General features: G+C 36.5%; 2 protein-coding genes, 2 long non-coding RNA genes and 1 pseudogene across 5 annotated transcripts; 2 read left to right on the top strand and 3 right to left on the bottom strand.

Annotated features, from left to right (window-relative positions):
* Positions 1–1,524: 1,524 nt before the first annotated feature.
* LOC120444794 (membrane metallo-endopeptidase-like 1) lies at positions 1,525–3,438 on the top strand. The gene is given in 3 exon segments (XM_039624743.1): positions 1,525–2,841; positions 2,843–2,915; positions 2,969–3,438. Coding segments are annotated over 3 exon segments (1,860 nt in total).
* A 145-nt stretch (positions 3,439–3,583) lies between these two features.
* Positions 3,584–7,160, bottom strand: LOC120447227. 2 transcript variants are annotated; one of them, XM_039628751.2, is made up of 5 exons: positions 6,989–7,160; positions 6,883–6,921; positions 6,358–6,786; positions 3,845–6,288; positions 3,584–3,787 (listed from the first exon to the last, which is right to left on the bottom strand). In XM_039628751.2, the coding sequence occupies exons 3-5, from the start codon at positions 6,728–6,730 to the stop codon at positions 3,656–3,658; spliced, it is 2,949 nt and encodes a 982-aa protein (XP_039484685.1). In that variant the 5' UTR covers positions 6,731–6,786; positions 6,883–6,921; positions 6,989–7,160; the 3' UTR covers positions 3,584–3,655. The 2 variants fall into 2 exon arrangements, with proteins under 2 accessions (XP_039484685.1, XP_039484686.1); XM_039628752.2 differs by lacking the exon at positions 6,883–6,921.
* Positions 7,161–8,610: 1,450 nt separating this feature from the next.
* On the top strand, positions 8,611–10,334 carry LOC120444795 (annotated as a pseudogene).
* A 10-nt stretch (positions 10,335–10,344) lies between these two features.
* LOC120447244 lies at positions 10,345–17,512 on the bottom strand. Its single transcript, XR_005615924.1, has 3 exons — positions 16,195–17,512; positions 11,778–12,008; positions 10,345–11,708 (listed from the first exon to the last, which is right to left on the bottom strand). It is a non-coding gene; the product is annotated as an uncharacterized LOC120447244 (long non-coding RNA).
* On the bottom strand, positions 13,690–16,058 carry LOC120447246. Its single transcript, XR_005615926.1, has 3 exons — positions 15,186–16,058; positions 13,796–13,920; positions 13,690–13,728 (listed from the first exon to the last, which is right to left on the bottom strand). It is a non-coding gene; the product is annotated as an uncharacterized LOC120447246 (long non-coding RNA).
* Positions 17,513–20,526: the final 3,014 nt, after the last annotated feature.

Genomic DNA, 20,526 nt, shown 5'->3' on the forward strand with positions numbered 1-20,526 from the left:
TCTTTCTGTTCCAAGCTTTGATTTTTTGTTGTCAACCGTTTACGTTTCCCATTCGTTTCCATTCGAGTCCCGCTTATTTGTATTTCTTTTTGTGTTGTTGATTCGGAGGAGAGCAGCACTATGGCAGGGCATCCTTCTTGCACTTACATAAAATGCGATCATGGGGTTTTTTTTCGCCTGAGGGGCGTTCGTTTTTCGGGTTCTTATAAATAGCATTGCTTATAAATTCAGGCATCGCACCTTTGCCACCTCTATATGTTTATGTACAATATTTCTGAGAGCTCGGTCATTTTTCTATTATTTGTCTTCGTTTCGCCTTCTGCGATTCTTTTTCATAACGATTGCCATTCCGTCGCCGAGCCAATCGCATTACGTTCTCTCCATTTGAGAGTTCCATGTACATATTTCTTTCTATATGGGAATGGAATACGTCTTTATGTATTGTGTTTGCACATGACGTATGAATTTTTCTTGTTGGTTTCGTTTGGGGCTTTTCTTTTGTGGAATTCCTCTCCTACTGTCTTTTAGGTGAGAGCAACCATTTAATATTAAATTGATTGCAAATGCGGAGTTCCAAGAGCTTTTAGAAACTGATTTTGGTCTTTAAGAATTTAAACACAAAAAGTATTGTAATTTATATATGTATTTTTATTATTAAATCATTTGGATCCAAAGATATCATAAAAAATCCATTTTTTGTTTAATTAATTTTAATACAAATATAAATATATACAGTTAATTTTTTTATTTGTGGCAAGTGAAGCCCCAAATATCTTCTTAAATTTATAATAAAGTTATAATGATTTTTTACAACATAATTTTAATGATATACGAGTTCATTTTAGAAAAAAAACTGCAGTTTTTAAAGTCTGTTTATGAAATGCAAATTAAATTTATTTAAGGAATATTTCACAATATATTTTTATATTTTGCTCTCCGATATACATACATATATATATATCTATTTTTTTTTATTTCAAATTTACCAAATTGAAATTTGTATTCAAACAGCAGGAATATATTGCATATTTAATCTGGCGGGAAATCTCCCCCCATAGTTTGACCACAAAAAGGTAACGCCTCTATCATTCATATATTGTGTCTGCACATGTCATAGCAACCAGCTATTGCCAGTGAAGAATAAGTTATACAACATGCAGCTTTTTGAAGCCGTCGGTACTGTGAGCGGGAAGTTTGATTTTGGGCAATATAAGGCTTCGCTGTGAAATAGGGTTGCTTCATTGATTATATTTTCTTTATACAGAGCAATGAAGTTTGATTAATTTATATTTCCGACGAGTTTGAGTTACAGGCTCGAGTTGGCTGTCAGTCAGTCGTCTGCCTGAGGTCGAAGGCCTAAGTATAAGTAGTATTTCTGGACTTTGACGCCACGGACTGTTCCATAGCCTCGGATTATCAGCTTTAACTTCACCATATACATATGTAGCTTTCTCCTGAAGAGTCGAGATTTGTATTATTATAAGACGACTGGATGGCCTGAAGTTCAGTGCGCTCGTAACTATTATGTGGACTATCTGCATTTTGTTTGTGCCCCTTGTGGCGGCCAGCTCCAATACAAGACTTCTAAATGGCATCCTTAATCATGTGGACAAGGAAGCCAGTCCCTGTGAAAATTACTACAATCACGCCTGCGGGGAATACAATATTCGTCACATCAACGACTCCTTTTTCGATATTATACAAATGCTGGATCACCAGGTTAACCAGAACTTGGTAAAACTAATGGACGAACTAGAGCGAAGTTCACAATCGCCGCTCTTTAAGGCATCCAGTGTAGATGGCAAGATCCTTCGTTACTACCTCAGTTGCCGTGGAGCACCGCGAAATATGGGAGATTTGGGCCAGTATCTGAAACTAGTTTTCCCAGGCGAAGGACTCACATGGCCCCAGTTCATCGCGAATGGTAGTTCTTGGCCTCAGAAAGAATTTAAATGGCTTGACACCCTGGCTCATCTGCATCGCTACGGTCTAACTAACGTTTTTTTTAACCTTGACATCGTGCCAAACCCACGAAATGCGAGCGAGTACCTGGTCGAATTAGATATTCCCACATTTGTAGATGAATCCCAACTGCCGAACAGTTTTATTGAAATTCTATCCATTCTCTATATCATGAAGGTCCCTTCCAGTGAAATCATTCCTCTGGCGCGAAAAATACGGAATCTAGAATTGTCGGTTAAAACGATAATCAATCCGAACGACGTATTGAATGCATATATCAATATTCGCGACTTGGAGAGAGAATCCGGTCACAACTGGCAGCGATTCTTTGAGATTTTAATAGGTGCCAGCGCATCCCCAGAACTCCAAGTGTTGGCGCGCAAATTTGGGTACTTTTCTGTCCTCAAGGAACTAATAGACAAACAGGATGCCCGGGTGGTGGCCACCTACATAATGATCCGATTTGCAAGATTTCTATTTGATGAATTCACGAACGCCAGAGAATCCATGGATTGTGTATCCCATGTGCGCCGCAACTTGAATTTGGCTGCGAGCATGCTCTACAAGGAGCGATTTATTGAACCCTCCGCATTCAGAGCCAGCTTCGTGGAAATTAACAACATGTTCGAGGAACTACGCCGTCAGTTTCTGCTGAAAGTCGATCAAAATCATCTAGAGTTGACCGCTTGGCAGAAGAACTTCGTCGTTAGAAAGGCAGAGAAAGTTGAGATCAACGTGGGGAATTTGCCAAAAACCAATGATCTCCGCAACTTCGTCAGCCAGTACTACCAAGACCTGAAATTTCCCACTGGTCAGCTAGATTTCCATCAAGAGCACCTCAGGGTGCTGCAGTTTCGCACCCAAAAGATGTTGGCCCAAATCCAGGAAAGCGCACTGAGAGGAGGAGGATATTTTCACATACTGGAGCCGAGCAGTGCCATTGCCTCCACCTCGTACTATATGTTGCGCCCGAATGTGATTATAGTGCCACTTGGGCTGCTGCAAGAACCATTTTTCCAGCCGGATAGCGAAGATGTTTTCAAATACAGCCTGATGGGATATATTTTGGGACATCACTTGATAAGCGCCTTTGATACTGAAGGCATTACAGTTGACACCGACGGAAACGATCAACAATTTAGATCGCAACGTTTTGAAGAAGGAGTCACTTGCTTGTCACGCAATGGAAAGAACATAGATGAAAGCATGGGGGATATTGCTGGTCTGGAACTCGCCTATTCTACATACTCTAAAAAGGCGAAGAATCGAAACCGTTTGGACTTTACCCATGTGCCACCGGAGCAGATATTCTTCCTAAACGCCGCCCAGTTCTTCTGCGGCAATAGCGATATGTTGGATCAGTACGAGGAATATGAAGTGCGTTTACAGAGAGCTATCGACGGGTTTGAGCCATTTGACAAGGCTTTTGGATGTAGCCGAATTAAGCCTCAGCACGAGAAGTGTCGGTTGTGGTGAATACCCCGTATATAGGCTGAGAAATACACATTTTTTTATAGTACTCACATTATTTGAAGCATTGTATTGTAAAACAATCAAACAATCACAACAATCTGTATTTAAAAATAATATTTATATTGTTTATCTCAATTTACTAGCTGAGTAACGGGTATCTGATAGTCGGGCAACTTAACTATAGCGTTCACTTTAGTTTTATTGCTCCTTAAATTAGTTTTTAACTATAATACATATAAGTATAAGGGTTGTCCGAATCCTCGTTATCAGGATTAAATTCTATTTCGTAATCTTCATGGTTTTTTTCGTACGAATAAGAGACGTTCAAGATCGACTCATCAATATCATCCACCTGCAAGAATACCATTTACAATAATTTAAAAAATTCTGTTAAACGTGGATTACTTACATGGATTTTCGGGTAAATCGATCCACTAAAAATACTTAGTTGTAGCGGCTTCTGATTTGCGGGATCTCTAATAGATTTCAGAACATTGTTTACTTGGCTGACTAAATTTAAAGCCACCCCATAATAAAGTCCCAAATCGACCCGATCTAGTTTTTGACAAGATCGAAAAATTTGCAAAAAGCTATCGGTATTTAATTTACATCTATAACCGACGACTATACTCAACGATTTTAGGTTATTTAATCGACTGAGGTCTGATAAATTATCACACATTTTTGTCAAATCAATATTTAGCGTTCTTAGTGACTTAATCTGTGATATTTCCCGAATCTCATTAGAACATGTGATAGGAGCTTGAAGTTTCTCCAACTTGGAATCACATTTTTGGGCAAATGCACGAAAAAGATTACTAAGCGAATTTTCAGAAAGATGTATAAATAATTCTTTAAGGTTTTCCATATTGGCCAAATGATCTATGCCCGTCTCATTACGAAATGAACATGTTAAAGATTCCATTGTTTTGAAATGAGTCAAACATTCACATTCGCTGCCGCCAATAAAGTTGCATAACTTCAATTTTTTGAGAGTCGATGGTGACTTGAGTGCTAGAACCCTTAGAGGATTTTCCAAAGGAGTTTTAATAAAGCCAATAGTAAGGTCCTCTAGTTGAGGTAATCTATTTAATATTTGCGCACACTCCGAATCAACAAAACTAGCACATAACCTTTTTAGTCCTGTTATTTTAGTAACGTCAACCGTTTCAAAAAAATTCAGTGTTTTGTGCCAAATATCAAAAAGACCAAGTTGCTTTGCCCTTATCGTAGAAAACAGAGAGGGTGTATCCCGCATAGAGTTATTATATTCCAAAACAATTAATTCTTCGACACTGGAGTTGGCTAGCTCCGCAAAGAATTCGAGACCATCCTTGTCTGATAAACGACACACCAAAGTTTTAATCGACCTCATTTGGGTTATCTTTAAAACCTCTTCGTGGGTGAGTTTTCCAGTACTTATACATTTAATTGTATTTTTCTCAGGAAGTTTTCTGAAAAATTCGATGAGATTGCCACCTCCGGAATGGTATATTTCCAAATTCTCTAATTTGTTTAGATTTGCTAATTTCTGAACACCGGTCACATCTGATACGCAGCATCGAAGTGACCTAATGGTTTTAATTTCGGTCACTTTGGAAATATCTTCAAACCGTAGGCGTTCTAATTCGGAACTATAAGGTTGCAGATAGAATAAATCCAATTCTTCGATCGTACTTAAATTGGCTGCGAAAGCATCGAAGATCATATTTAGATAACCCAATTCCTGTTTTCCTGAAATCACGAGGGTGTTAAAACCCTTAAGCTTGGCAAGGGGAATAGCAAAATCGGTGTTTTCACAATTACACAAATGGATCTCTAAACGTTTTTCTTTTCTCCATAGGGTAATTTTAACAGCTTCGCTAAATATGGTTGCTAGCACTTGGCAGTTGCTAAGCAAATTATGGATTATATTTGAAGTAATGTGATTAATATTTAGTCTGAAATCCAGTTTCATGTGTTGCAAGTTTGTCATTTGACTGAAGTTGATATCAGGCCCGTCGTGTAAGTGGCATTCGAGGAATCGAAGTGACGTTATTTTCGCAAGCTCTTCAGTCTCATTTCGATTTAATAGTCCATTTAATATTCTGCATGACTTTAAAGCAAATGACCCGTTTGGAGCCATTGATCTGAGGAATTTTGCGAAAGAATCGGGATATTCTAAATTGTATGACTTATTTTTTACTAACAAGCGAGTAAAATTGGGCAGTTTTGATAAAGCTCCCATTTCACCAATGTCTGAATAATTGTGTAACTTTAACTCCAGTATACCTTTAGACCTGATAAACTTGATCTCAACACCTTCACCCAATCTAATGGTGGCAAGAGAATCCTCTATTGAAATGCTGTCGTTCTCCATTGCAGATAAATCGTACTCGGCCTTAAAAAATGAATATGGTGGATCATAAAAAGAGAGGGATTCGTTCACATGCAAACATCGTAATGAATTGAAAGTGGCAAACGTTACAGGTCCATGAATGTCGGTTAGGTTTTCTTCGATTTTTAGTGTCAAAGGTGGAAGACTCGGTGGCCTGTGCCATTTTCTTAAATTGCTAAAAAACAGCGGTTCCGACTCGCTTCTTTGTAAGCCAGTAACTAAAATGTTTTTCAGATTGGGCAAGTTTACTAGTGGTTCATATTGGGATACCACGTCTTCTGCGTTCATAGTGATTTTCAGTTCTTCGAGATTGGCGCAATAGGGTATGATATGAGAAAGACTACCATGCACTTTAGTGCTTTCAAAGCTCAACTTGGTTAGATTTTTGTTGGAGCGAAAAATGTCACCCAATGCGTCTGCAGTAAGCGGGAAGTCAAAATTTAACGTCTCGTGGTGTGGGCTGCCCGATGAGATGCCTTAAAATACAATTTAAATGCAATTAATTTAAGTTTAGGGGCCTTTAAGAGTTTAAGATCGCTACTTACCTGTTACTTTAATATGTACGTATAAGCCTTGAAAAGACAGTTGAAGATCGAACGGACTTTGTTCACTGACTGATTCCAGAAAAGATCTCCAGAAAAATCTTTCGTTGTTTGATTGCTTATTCACTCGAAGATCTATAAGCAACTTTACGGTCCTGCACGCTAGTGCCCACTCAAGATCCTTGTAAAGGATTTTGTGATGATTCGCCAGCAATTCGACGAAGAAGTCGTGGGCCAGAACAAAGTTTATTAAGTCATTGTAGACAAGAGTACCCATTTCAACATAGCGCTCATTCAACTGGCAATCAGTAATTACGTATTTCATTATTTCCAAAATACAGTCAGCATTGAGAATAAACATGCCGTTTTCGTCCATTTTTTGTATAAGTATACATACATGTATGTATAACTAAGCGATAAGGTAGGTTTGGACTGAAATGAAACATAGAATTTCAGGAACCTAATTATGATTAACTAATTATGATGGTCTATAATTGTAAAACTTTTTTTTACTTTGACTATTCTTACCACTTGTTGAACGGCGTTTTCATACCGAATGAGTGCAAACTTTTTTGGATGATGAAGCAGAGTTTCGGAATTATGTTATAAATTTATGATTAGTGAGTATAAATACCTTTGGGATAATAATAGGGAAACCGATTTTTTGTTTAGAATCCTCACAATCTACGAATATAGACAAACTATTGGAAAAAACACAAGAAGTCTCGAACACTGTGCATTCCACAATAGAAACACAAAAACAAGAGACATTAACTCTTAAGTTGGGTAAACGCAAACACACTAAATCGCCACTTGGGAATCAGCTGATAAGCATGCCCGCGATAGCTGAGTTCACATCCACCAGATGCTCAGCTTAGCAGGGTTCCAGCCCCAACTCATAACGGTCTTAAGTGATTCGACCGAATCTAATTTCGATTTAGCTCCAACACGCATTGCTTCGCTTCACTCAGTTTTAATTAAGCTGCATAATATATGATTCACTAATGTTAGTGCGCTTATAAGAAACATGAAAATAAAAATATTTATTTATCGGAAGTATATCGATGTATTTATACTCTTTTGCATATTGCACACCACTATTTCGGTTCCACCACTATTTCGCATCGTTCGGCTATTCAAAATATTAATTTCAATATAACCAACTAATTAGGCGATTAGCAATCTCAGGAGCAGGTTGTGCAAGCGTTTGGACTCGTTTCCAAGAAGAGATAGCTTCCTTGAAGCGCCAACACCTAGTCATCAAACTTAATAACGATATGTAATTAATAACATATAGTTGATTTCTGTAACTAGCATGCCGCAAGGCAGTTTCTGCTTATTTTTTAAAAGGCTACAGCCTTAAGGAAGCTCGGATGTACCGCTAATGGATAAGTCATTTAATCTCGGTATGTAAGAAAGTACTCCACAATCAGGCATCATTCATTGCAAGTGTGCAATAAAAGATTAATAAGACAAATTTTCGAAAAAGCGAAAGAAACTAAAATTTCTTGGAATAGCGAGCCCGCCGAAATTTGCCCGTCATCAAAAAAGAATAGCCGAATAAGAAATAGAAACATAAGTGCTCGAATAGTGGACGAAAAATTCAGCAAACACTGGGAATCGCGAGTTCGCCAAAATTAGGGAGTGTGAAAAGGTAATCCTTGAACGCACCAAACTTTTTAACTCTCGGGAAGTCTATTGTGGAAAAGGAAGAAGGTAAAATTCTACGATAAGTGGAAGGAAGATACAACAAATATTGGGATGCGAGAGCGCGCCAAAACTCGGAACACGCTAAAAGTGAATAAAGAAAAGGCAAATTTTAAGAACAGTGAAGGAAGCAACAAATACTTGGAATCGCAAGCGCGCCATAATTCAGGTCACTCCGGAAGAGACTAGTGGGGAAAAATATAAATAAAAGAAAAACAGTGCGCCAAAATATTAAAAGATATTAGTTTCCCCAGGCGAAGGACTCACAAGGCCCTGGGGTCATGTAAGTAGTTCTTGGCCCCATAAAAAATGTAAATGGCTTGAGAGCCTAGCTTATCTGCACTGCTACGGTCTAAATAACGTTTTTTGAGCGTCGTGTGGAACCCACGAAATGCCACCGAGTACCTGGTAGATTTAAGTATATTCACTTTCGAACCGCAAAACAGTTTTATTAAAATTCTATCCATTCTCTATATCATGAAGGTCCCTTCCAGTGAAAACATTCCTCTGGCGCGAAAAATACGGAATCTAGAATTGTCGAATAAAACGATGATCAATCCGAACGACAAATTAAATACATATATCAATATTCGGGACGTAGAAACAGAATTTGGTCACAACTGGCAGCGATTCTTTGAGATTTTAATAGGTGCCAGTGCATCCCCAGAACTCCAAGTGTTGGCGCGTAAATTTGGGTACTTTTCTGTCCTCAAGGAACTAATAGACAAACAGGATGGCCGGGTGGTGGCCACCTACATAATGATCCGATTTGCAAGATTTCTATTTGATGAATTCACGAACGCCAGAGAATCCATGGATTGTGTATCCCATGTGCGCCGCAACTTGAATTTGGCTGCGAGCATGCTCTACAAGGAGCGATTTATTGAACCCTCCGCATTCAGAGCCAGCTTCGTGGAAATTAACAACATGTTCGAGGAACTACGCCGTCAGTTTCTGCTGAAAGTCGATCAAAATCATCTAGAGTTGACCGCTTGGCAGAAGAACTTCGTCGTTAGAAAGGCAGAGAAATCTATCGACGGGTTTGAGCTATTTAAACAGTCTTTTGGATGTGGCCGAAGTAAGCCTTAGCACAAGAAAAGTGGGTTGTGTAATATATATGGGCTAAGAAATATACAGGCATGCTTCGGTAATCGTAAGTTTTTTTCGAATTCGATTTGGGCCAAATCGTACGATTTCGTTTTTAGGTGCTCTGATTTTCGTAAAATTGTTGCTATCGGAATGTTTCGTTTATCATCGTTTCTTACTGTTCAAACAACTTTTTTCTTTAATCACAAAAAAACTACGTGAAAAAATGCCTTTTGTATTTGCCATTGCTTGTTTTGAAGCAGAAATTGCTGGGCTTGAGAAAGTCTAGGCATCTAAGATAAAATACATGTGTTTTTAATATATCTGACAAAAGGACAGTCACATTTACAGATAATTGAACATTCCGCGAGTAACTTTTTATTTTTCAGCTTTGTTAATTCATATAGGATTGACAAGCATACGTTCAAAAAGGTTTTGAAGGAAGTAAAGCCACATTTGCAAGTGACTAAATTGTCAAACTCAATTCAATTGGCTTCTGTGTTGTGGTACCTGGATACTGGCTGCTATCAGCTATCAGTGGCCAAGGACCATCATATAAACATTGGACGCAGCACATTTGGAAAGATTCTTTGAAAGGCTTCTCTGTCGGAATGCTATATCCCTCCAAATGCAGAAATCTTCCGTAAACTTCTTTACAAGATATCAACTGCCAAGAATAGTTGCCTGTTTGGATGGAACTCATGTACGAATTCAGAAGCCTGTAAACAATTCCTGTTTTCTTTAATAGAAAGGGTTATTACCATTTGGTGGTATGTACTATGTCTACATCTGCTATAGGTACATAAAAACCTTTTTATTTCCTAAGGTTTGCAACGACAATATGGAAATCATCGCCATTAATGCCACTCACCCTGGGTCATGCCATGATTCTTTCATATGGAACCACTCAAGCGCGAGAGAATTCTTATCCACCATCATAGACACTTTGTTTTGGCGGACTCCGGATACGCGCTTGAGAGCTTCGTTTTAACTCCCTACAGGAGCGCGGAGATTGGAACATATTAGCATACTTTTAACTTAAGGCATGCTCGAGCCAGAAACATTGTCGAACGGACTATTGGATAAAAAAACTTACGATTACCGGAGCATACCTGAATACTAACATTATTTGAGGTATTAAGGCAACCATTCGCAAAAAAGTTATATATATATTTATAATTACAACGTTGTGTGATACAAAAATACTTTTGTATTGATTTTTCCAATTTTAATCGAAACGTCAGAAAAATGTTGACATCTTTCATCCGCACTTTCACCAGCTGAGTAAGCGGTAGCTGATATTCGGGGAACTCGACTATAGCGTTCTCTCTGTTTTTTTTTTTAATCAGATTTTGTGTGTTTATTTTCTAAAAATTAGTTGTTAACTATACATAGTCAAAATAAGCCGAACCGTCTGAATCCTCGTAATCAAAATTAAAGACAAACGAATCCGAATCGTCTAAATCCTCGTTATCAGATTTAGATTCCACTTCGTAATCACCCATGTTTTTTCGTATATTTAGCGTTTTTAGTGACTTTATCTGTGATAGTTCCCGAATTTCACTAGAACATGTGACAGGAGCTTGAAGGTTCTCCAACTTGGAATCACTTTTTTGGGTAAAGGTACGGAAAAGATTAGGAAGGGAAGCGCTTATACGGTGGAATAGTAATTCTTTAGGGTTTTGTATATTGTCTAAAAGATATATGCCCGTCTCATTACGCAATGAACATGTTAAAGATTCCAATGTTTAGAATTGAGTCAAACATACACATTCGCTGCCACCAATCCAGTTGCATAGCTCCAATTTTTTGAGAGTCGATGGTGACTTGAGTTTAGAACCCTTAGAGGATTTTCGAAATTAGTTGTGTTAGTAAAGCCAACAGTTAAATCCTCTAGGTGAGGTTGTCTATCTAATATTTGCGCACACTCCGCTTCAATAAAACCAGCACAAAACTTTTTCAATCCTGTTATTTTAGTAACTTCCACCGTTTTAAAAAAATTATGTTTTTTGGGCCATATATCAAAGTCTTGTGACTTTCCCTTATCATAGGCAACAGAGAAATTGTAACCCATATTGAATTATTATATTCGAGAATAATTAACTCTTCGATACTTGAGTTTGCTAGCTCTGCGAAGAATTTGAGGTTATTCTTGTTCCATAAACGACACACCAAAGTTTTTATCGACTTAATTTGGGTTATCTTTAAAACCTCTTCGATGGTGAGTTTTCCTGTACTTATACATTTAATTGTATTTTTCTTAGCAAGTTTGGTAAAAAGTTCCAGAATGGAATATTTCCGAAATCTCTAATTTGTTGAGATTTGCCCATTTCTGAACACCAGTCACATCTAATACGCAGCATCGAAGTGACCGAATGGTTTGAATTTCGGTTACTTTGGAAATATCTTCGAATCGTGGGCTTTCTAATTCGGATAAATCCAATGTTTCAATCGTACTTAAATTGGCCGCGAAAGCATCGAAAATCATATTTTGATTACGTCTGCAGTAAGCGGGAAGTCAAATTTTAACGTCTCGTGGTGTGGGCTGCCCGATGAGATGCCTTAAAATACAATTTAAATGCAATTAATTTAAGTTTAGGGGCCTTTAAGAGTTTAAGATCGCTAGTTACCTGTTCTTTTAATATGTACGTATAAACCTTGAAAATACAGTTGAAGATCGAACGGACTTTCTTCACTTAATGATCTTCAGAAAAATCCTCCGTGGTTCGATTGCCTATTCACTCGAAGATCTACAAGCAGCTTTATGGTCCTGCACGCTAGTACCCACTCAAGATCCTTGTAAAGGATGAGATGCCTTGAGATGCCGGATTGTGATGATCCGCCAGCAATTCGACGAAGAACTCGTGGGTCAGAACAAAGTTTATTAAGTCACTGTAGACAAGAGTACCCAATTCAACATAGCGCTCATTCAACTGGCAATCAGTAATTACGTATTTCATTATTTCCAAAATACAGTCAGCATTGAGAATAAACATGCGGTTTCTGTCCATTTTTTGTATAAATATACATACATGTATGTGTATAACTAAGCGATAAGGTACGTTTAAAATGAAATGAACCATAGAATTTATAGTTTTAATTTATAGTTAGTTATGAATCCATTGAAGGTGCATACGAAAGTCTATTCTTACTACTTGTTGAACGCCATTTTCATACCGAATGAGTGCAAACTTTTTTGGATGATGTGACAGAGTTTCGGAAATATGTTATTAATTTATGATGAGTGAGTATACTAGATTCGTTGAAAAGTATGTTACAGGCAGAAGGAAGCGTTTCCGACCATATAAAGTATATACATATATACATAAGTATGTACATATATTCTTGATCAGGATCCGTCTGTCTGTCCGTATGAACGTCGAGATCGCAGGAACTACAAATACTAAAAAGTTGAGATTAAGCATACAGACTCCAGAGACGTAGAAGCAGTGCAAGTCTGTCGAATCATGTTGCCACGCCCACTCTAACGCCCACAAACCGCCAAAGCTGAGACGCCCACACTTTTGAAAAATGTTTTGATATTTTTTCATTTTTGTATTAGTCTTGTAAATTTCTATCGATTTTCAAAAACACATTTTGCAACGGCCACAAACCGCCAAAAACTTTCAGTGTTGAAGACTCTTCTTCGCACTTCCACTAGCTGAGTAACGGGTATCAGATAGTCGGAGAACTCGACTATAGCGTTCTCTCTTGATTGTTGTTTGTTTTCGGCGAGATAAGCTTTACATAATTGTCAAGTGCTGGATGAGGAGGCGGTGATTATGATTAGTTTGCAGATTTTTAACTTATTGAAATTCCAGGCGTCGTCTGTGCGACTAAATTCGGGTATTTAACTTATTTGTATGCAAATCACATCGCGTTTTTCGACCTTCTATAAATACGAATATCTATGCGGCTATATGTGTGTACATGTGAATATGAATAGTTTGACTAAGTTATTCACGCTGCGATTTGCATTCGGTGATTGAGAATGCAGTTTGCGGAAAACCCAGAAAGTAAATGAATTTCAATTTAAGTTGACAAAACTAAACGGTAAATTACGGCGTAAATAAACCCAGGGAGAAGAACTGCGGCAAGCACCAATAATATTGAGTCCAAGAAAAACTCCCAATCTAATTTAACTTTTTCCACAGAATCCTTATAACATTTGATGGGATTAAGAACGATAAAGTACTAATTTAAGAGCGATAAATGAACTGCTTTAAGTTTTGGGAAATACTTAAAATAAATATTAAAAATACTTGAACCAAACTCGTCCAATTTTAATATGTGCATTACAAATGCACGGTTTAAGTTGTACAATTTAAAACTGAAGTATGAATATTTTTATTTTCAGAGCAAACACTTTTTAAGAACGAATCATATTTATTGTTTATTTACACGAATTTAATAATTTCGTTATTGTTCCTTATATATATAGTACATATATACATACATAAAAACTTACATAACTTTTTTCCTAAAAATTAAATTGTTACACTTTTCTTAAAGTTCTTACAGCTAAACATATTTAACGAAACGCACTGTCAAACAAAATAACAAATAAAAAGTCCTGGGCATCTATAAAAAACGAGGAAAGACAAATATAACAATAAGTAAATATAAATTTTGGCATTAGTTATATTACCTTCACTGCTGAGATGGTTTTTAATCTTCCTATCGTAAAAAGGAAACACTGTGCTTCAGGTCGTCCTATTTTGAAACCAATGCATGCTCTTTTTCTGGGCATATTTCTCAGAAGTCGATTTTTAACTGTAAATATTACACATTAATTCATAGATTTATTTTATTTAGAAAATTAAGTAACATTTGGCAACACAAAAGTTATATACACATACATACATACATACATGCATACGCATATACATATGTGTGCATGCAAACACGTGCGCAGGCCACCGACGCACTATAGGGTCAACGACCACCTTATGTGAAAAAAACCCATTCTTTAAAAGTCGTTAAATAATTTTTTTTTTAAATTGGAATGTATTCAAAAAACATCAATCTATCATGTTAGGTACTTGAAATTTTAAAAGAGGGCGCCACTGTTCTGTGAACAGCTGTTTAATCAGCTGTTTCGTTTGCGCTACTACACCGATAACCGAATTTTTGTAAATCGCAGAAAAATCTTGCAAGTTTGACGTGACAAAAAGTGCAAAAACAATTATCAAAAGTGTTACTTATAACATGCAATCCAATCCTTGTGGGTTGTAATATGTGTTTGTGATCGTATATTGTTGAAATTAACTGTGGTGTCCCAATAATCTTCTGTAAGTTCTAACCCTAATAAAACACAACTTTTGTAGTGTATTTTAATTTCTCCGGCTTTAAAACCTATTATATGCTGTAGAGTAATCAATTCTTAGTATATGATATTAATATAAATGCATACTTTTGCATACTTTCTCCAAAATTTAACTTTTAAGGGTCTAACCTCAAAGTGAAAAACTGCAAATTGTTCGAGAAATGGATAACAGAGACGACGAGTAATGCAAAAAATAACGCGATTTTTAATTGTTTTAAAGCTTTAATTCGTGGTCGACGATGAACAATAGGTTAGAAACATAAATATATTTATTACAATAAAATTTTAATTCCTTAAATTTTAGGTTTTTTGGGAAACATTAGTTTTACAAACATATTTATGCTATTTTTAAGAATAAAAGCTGTGAAGCAAGAAGTAAAATTTCGATATTTTTTAAAAACATGTTAAGCAACCCCCATTTTTTACTTTATTGGTTTATTTTAAGATTATATTTTTTTACATTTTTCAGATCCAAAAATTTTTTTTTTGTACACTGAAAAAAAACTGTGTGGTTTTTTTTTGTTTGAAGGCTGGACCACTCCCATTTTTCATTAAATATATTATATATCATGAACATAAATCAAAAATCAGAACTTAAATATGTTGCTTGGTTCTCGAGTTATTAATTAATTCCACAAAAAGTGGTCGGTGGCCCCATAGTGCGACGATTTATGTATGTATATACATACATTATTTAAAGATTTGTACTTACCCTGTAGAAAAGGGAACTCACACACCGTGCCCATTTCCTCTAATGCCGTTGTAAGCTCACTATCTGATGTGTCTACATTTTCACTTACCATTTTCACTTTATTGTTCAATTATTTCACTTAATTCACTTTGTACTTGTTACTCCAGGAACTTTTTGACACTAAATGAGAGCCGTGTTGCAATTATCGAAAAAACATATATGTTTCTTCAACAACACAGAAATGCAATTAATATTAACAAGTGTAAGTAGTCGAGTGGCTGGATATTTTTCGATCGCGTAAATTTTGGCTTAAACTTCTTATATTTTTTGTGTATATTCTTTTAAAATTGGTCTCATAAAATGATCAAGGAATATACATACATAAATGAGTAAAGATAAACCTTTGTTTTCCATGAGTATCAATAATTTCGCTTTTAAATTGTGAAATTGGAGTACAACTAGTACTTATTCTAAGTACTGTTGTCTTAAAAATTTTAAGTACGGCAGATAACATTTTTAAGAACGTTCTTTCTCAAATTATTTGTTCTTCAGTTTTCTGAGTGTATTATTTTCTTGAATTTAAACACGTTTAAATGTGCTTTGCTTTTAAGCGATTTGTTACTTTTATATATTCTTGAGCACAGGCCCTTTCCAAACCGAACTCAACCGGACTGATTCCCGACTCACTACACTGTGAGTCCAAGGGGTGGTCAAATCGCCCGACTGGAAGAAAAGTCGGGCGAGAAGCAGAGGAAACGCGCTCAGAGCTGCCTGGTGGGAAATGGTATGGGAACCTTTTTCTGCGATGCCAAGTATATCAACAAAAGACCTAGCTAAGTTCTGAAAAAGGTGTACCGAAGATTGACAAAAGACCTAGCTAAGTTCTGAAAAAGGTGTACCGAAGATTGATGCAAAGTATCTCAAAAACAGAAGATTCATGACTAAATGATTAAAAGACCTTTAATTTTTACAATATACTTTAAAGAACGTTGAGAAGTTATACTAAAAATATACAATTATAAAATCTTACTTTGGTAGAGCCTTATGTACACAACTGACATCCGACCCGAAAATCTTATTATTCAAATTTTGTAAAATCGATCAATTTTAAAAGTTTTTCCTGGCCGTCCCGATGAATACAATTTCCATCTTATTTAAATTCCCTGTGCCTTTGCCACCGGGCATTTATAACTTTTCACAAACGCTCATTATTCATGATTATACTTTTGCTTTTGTGCAAAATTGTGCAACTACCGCCGCAGTCCTGGCTCACATGGACTACTGGCTGTCTGGTCTGTCAGAGGTTTCCCATTATTGCGGAACTCCCCACCACCGCTCCCAGTACCATTCTCAAACCCAGTCCAGTCGTTTGAAAAAGTGGGTGATACATCTTTAACTGGTCAGCTAATTGCATCAATCACAATCTGTTTGAGAAACTGCATCGACAATTAAGTTAAATGTCGGGCATTTCCCAATGATGAAGTGCCAGACTAAAGTTTTAATCAAGTTGGATGAACTATATAAAAAATTTCCCACCGAACGGTGAGCTCAAACGACTTGTAATTGGCATCATCGAGATAGTTTCCGGATACCCTATCTGCCATAAGCACAAGCTTCCCTTGCTTTTTAATTACTTTTCCACGTAAAGCTTACCATGAGCTCGTCCTTTTTGTAAGCTACGTTCTCGTATGATTATAAATTCTTCGGAAACAATTATCATAGTTTTTAACCGGGGAAACGGAAATGAAAATGGACTGGTGTAGTGACATTGGTGCTGGTAAAACTCTGTTGGCGAATTTGTGTTTACGAAAACCGGAAGGACGTGGATTGAAGTTAGCAATAGTGATAGTGGCAGAAGTAGTAGTAGTAGTAGTAGTAGTAGTACGACGAATACTATATTACTACCGCGACCAAGAGCAACAAAACAGCAGTAGCAACAGCAGCAACAGCCGCAACAGCCGCAACAGTCGCAACAGCAGAAACAGCAGCAGAGTCCAGAGTGCAAACCAATTGAAATTAATTTGCATATTATAATGTGAACATTAAGCAATAGAATGGAACCGAATCCACTTTTCACAGGAAGCTAATTCTGGGATTATTCACAGTTTATTGAACATAGTTTTCTTGCACAAAAGTTCTGCTCTTAAAACAGTTTTCCTCTTCCGACCTCACACTTTCTGCGCTTTTCTTTTCACATTTTCATTTAGCATTTGGCGTTAATTGCATTGCATTCGGTTTTATTAGTGGCTTGTTTAAATTTTCATTGAAACTTTTAGCCAGTACTGGTTTCACTGAACTTTATTTTTCCGCTCTAAGCAGTTTGCGTGTTGCTCTTTTGGCAAATGTTGCGTCTGTTGTGCCGGAAAATTGACTACGGATGGAGAGCTTTCGTCTTGGTGGCGTCGCTTCTCTGTGCTTTTTGTTTACTGGGTAATCGCCTAGGGTTGTCAGGCTTCCTATACATATATCTAACTTAAATTTTAAGGGAATGGTTCTCGATTAGTAAGAGCTTCATTCAGAGCAGTATTTATTCAACTCTTTTAGAACTTATATTAGCGAATTTTATAGAGAAACACAACAAAAGTGAACCAATGCCTCGCTAAAACGTACATAAGCTCACAAAGGTAAAGTTTAGTCATAAAGCTTATACTTACAGCTAAGAATCGAACCATGTATGAGTTTTTACACCTGACGTAAAAGATCTGTAGTCTACTTTCTTTACAATAATGAGTTACGCAAAGTGTAACCGTATATAAGCTACAGTAACTTGACATTTTTTAAAGAAACGTTGCGGCATAATATAACTTATATCTATTGCTGACGGGCGTTGAAATTTAAAATAAAGTTTAAAGCGATTTAATTTAAAAGAAAAGGTTTTCATTTTCTTAATCACAAGTTACAATTATTAATAAGAATACAAATTTATTCGTTCTTGAAGTTAAAAACAATTTTAAATTGTATATCGCTTACTTTCCTCTTCGCTTGACCGCACATTGTCCGTTTTCTCTCCGACATAACTATTTTATTAAATTAATCAAGCATACGCCTTGTGGACTTCACACACACACAGGTGGGATAACAAGGCATTAACACATCGAACAACACTTGGCTGGCAATTATTAACACATTAACAGGTAGCTATTTGGCTGATTTATTTGCACAATTCATAATTATAATATGCAGGCTTTACTGGTAGGTGGCACGTGACAATAAAAACAATACATAAAATATGTGCCAGCAATTTGTTTGTGTAGTGAAAGCAAAAAACAATGAATACATAATAAGAAAAAAATTCGAATGGCGCCCCATACAACAACAGTATTAAATGTCAAATTAATTTTCATGCCATTAAATGCAGCAAGTACCACCGAAAGCAAATATAAACAAAACAAATATAGAACAATCAACAGCAAGGACGCCCAATCAATGCGACCGATTCAAGGTTTTTCCAAACAAAAAGAACAAAAAGAAAACAGACAAAAAATGAAGAAAAACACAGTGCACAAATGAAAGCAAAATACGAACCCAAAAAATGTGCATAAATATGCCGCAAAGCTTAGGAAGCTACTGGCTTAAAGTCTTAGGATTCGTCTGAAGAGTGCACACATGGGCAACGAATAAATATGGCTGTACCATTTATCCTTACGAGAGTTTTCACTTCGAAGCGAGAGTCGTTCTTTTATTTGGCAACATGTATTTACATAGATTTACATTGAAAACACTTTAAATGCCTGGCAATCAACACTGGCCTGCGTTGAGGTCCTGGGCCCAGGATCTGAGGCCGATTGTCCTGGCCGAAAACAAAAGTGCAACGAGGTCGACCGAACACATATATGTACATATACATAGAGTAAAGCAAACTTTGTGGTTAAAACTAAAGTGGCCTTTTTAGCATTCAACAAATACAAAAAAGGTACAGAGAATACAAAAACAAAAGTGCCGAAGAAGGGGGCTTCGAAAAATGTCCGAAAAGTTGAATGGAGAAAGAATTTTATTGCCGCTCATCTGCATTTGGCCACAGTTTTCACAGTTTTGGCCTCTTTTTTAATATTTCAACACAATTTCTGCATTGCGTGGCAATGGCAATGGCTTTGGCCACCAGGAGCCGAATCCAGAGGACTTTGGTCTTCGTGCCGCTTTTCAGTAATTTATGCATGCTGTTTGCCTCCTCTCGACTGTTGACTTTTGTTGGTTATAAAATAAGTAAGAGATGTCACAAAAATGCTTTGACATACCTGTACCCCACCAGAATAAATACAAATGTACTATACTTGAAAGACGATGCAGGTAAGCCCAAATGCTATAACGGTTGTACTATTATAAGTATAAGCATTAGTATTTAAATGTGGAATGGATATGAATATGGAAATATCCCGTATGTTTACTTAAATAACTTGTTATCTTGAACAATTTTATACAATGTCTGAATCTGAATTCTTTATCAAAATAAAACTATTATTTATTTCTACCAGTTTGCTGGGTAACCCTAAGGGAAAATGGCTCAACGCATTGGTATTATCCTTTTCCGTATTAACTAAAATTATCACCAGTAGGCCACGTTCCAAGGCCATTTTAGATGGCCTTTAGTTGGCTTTATTTTGGGGTAACGACTAACTCAGAGTGGGTCTTATCACTGAATTGGCAGTTAGACTTAATTGAATATTCAAATGGGTGCAGGCTAGCACATAAAAGAGCTCTTTGGAACTGATGAAGCGCTTGTCCCGTTTGGTTTAATTTAAAGCAAAAAACTTTTGGTTTGGACTTAAACAAACCTATACAGCGCTTTAAAATGTATATGAAAGTAAAAAATGTTTTTTTTTCGCATTAAGTATGACTGTCGTTATTAAATAATGTATGCGAAAAAACAGGCCACTTAAGTATGGAAAATTTACACAAATAATTAACATAATTTGGTCATGTATTGTGGGCTTTAAGAGTGAAAAAGTGCATTTAAATTGCGAAATGTACATACAATTAATTTTAAACGCACATTGCACATTAGTAGTTGACTTATGCAACACTTTATCAAGTCGTATAAAATATTAATTAATTTCAAAAAAGAGGAACAGGAAGGAGGATCTCAGTCAAAATATGTTTGAAATTTTGTTTCTACAACGCATTAAATACACCGCTAGCTCGAGATATTCATTCAATTCGTTTTATGTTTTTTCTTGTGGGATGGCTAGTTTGTCCTTGCTGAGTGGCTTAATGAAAAGCGTTCAAGTGAGATTTACTTAAGGGGGGGGTAGGGTTTTGAGGGTTCAAAAAAAGTGATTTTTTTTAATTGCATATTATGAAAGTATAGTAACTCAAGATTGTTGTCTGTAAATAGGAAGTCAATCGGAGCAAAACTCACAAAGAT

Source organism: Drosophila santomea, chromosome 2R (genome assembly GCF_016746245.2).
Source record: "Drosophila santomea strain STO CAGO 1482 chromosome 2R, Prin_Dsan_1.1, whole genome shotgun sequence".
NCBI classification, from domain to species: domain Eukaryota; kingdom Metazoa; phylum Arthropoda; class Insecta; order Diptera; family Drosophilidae; genus Drosophila; species Drosophila santomea.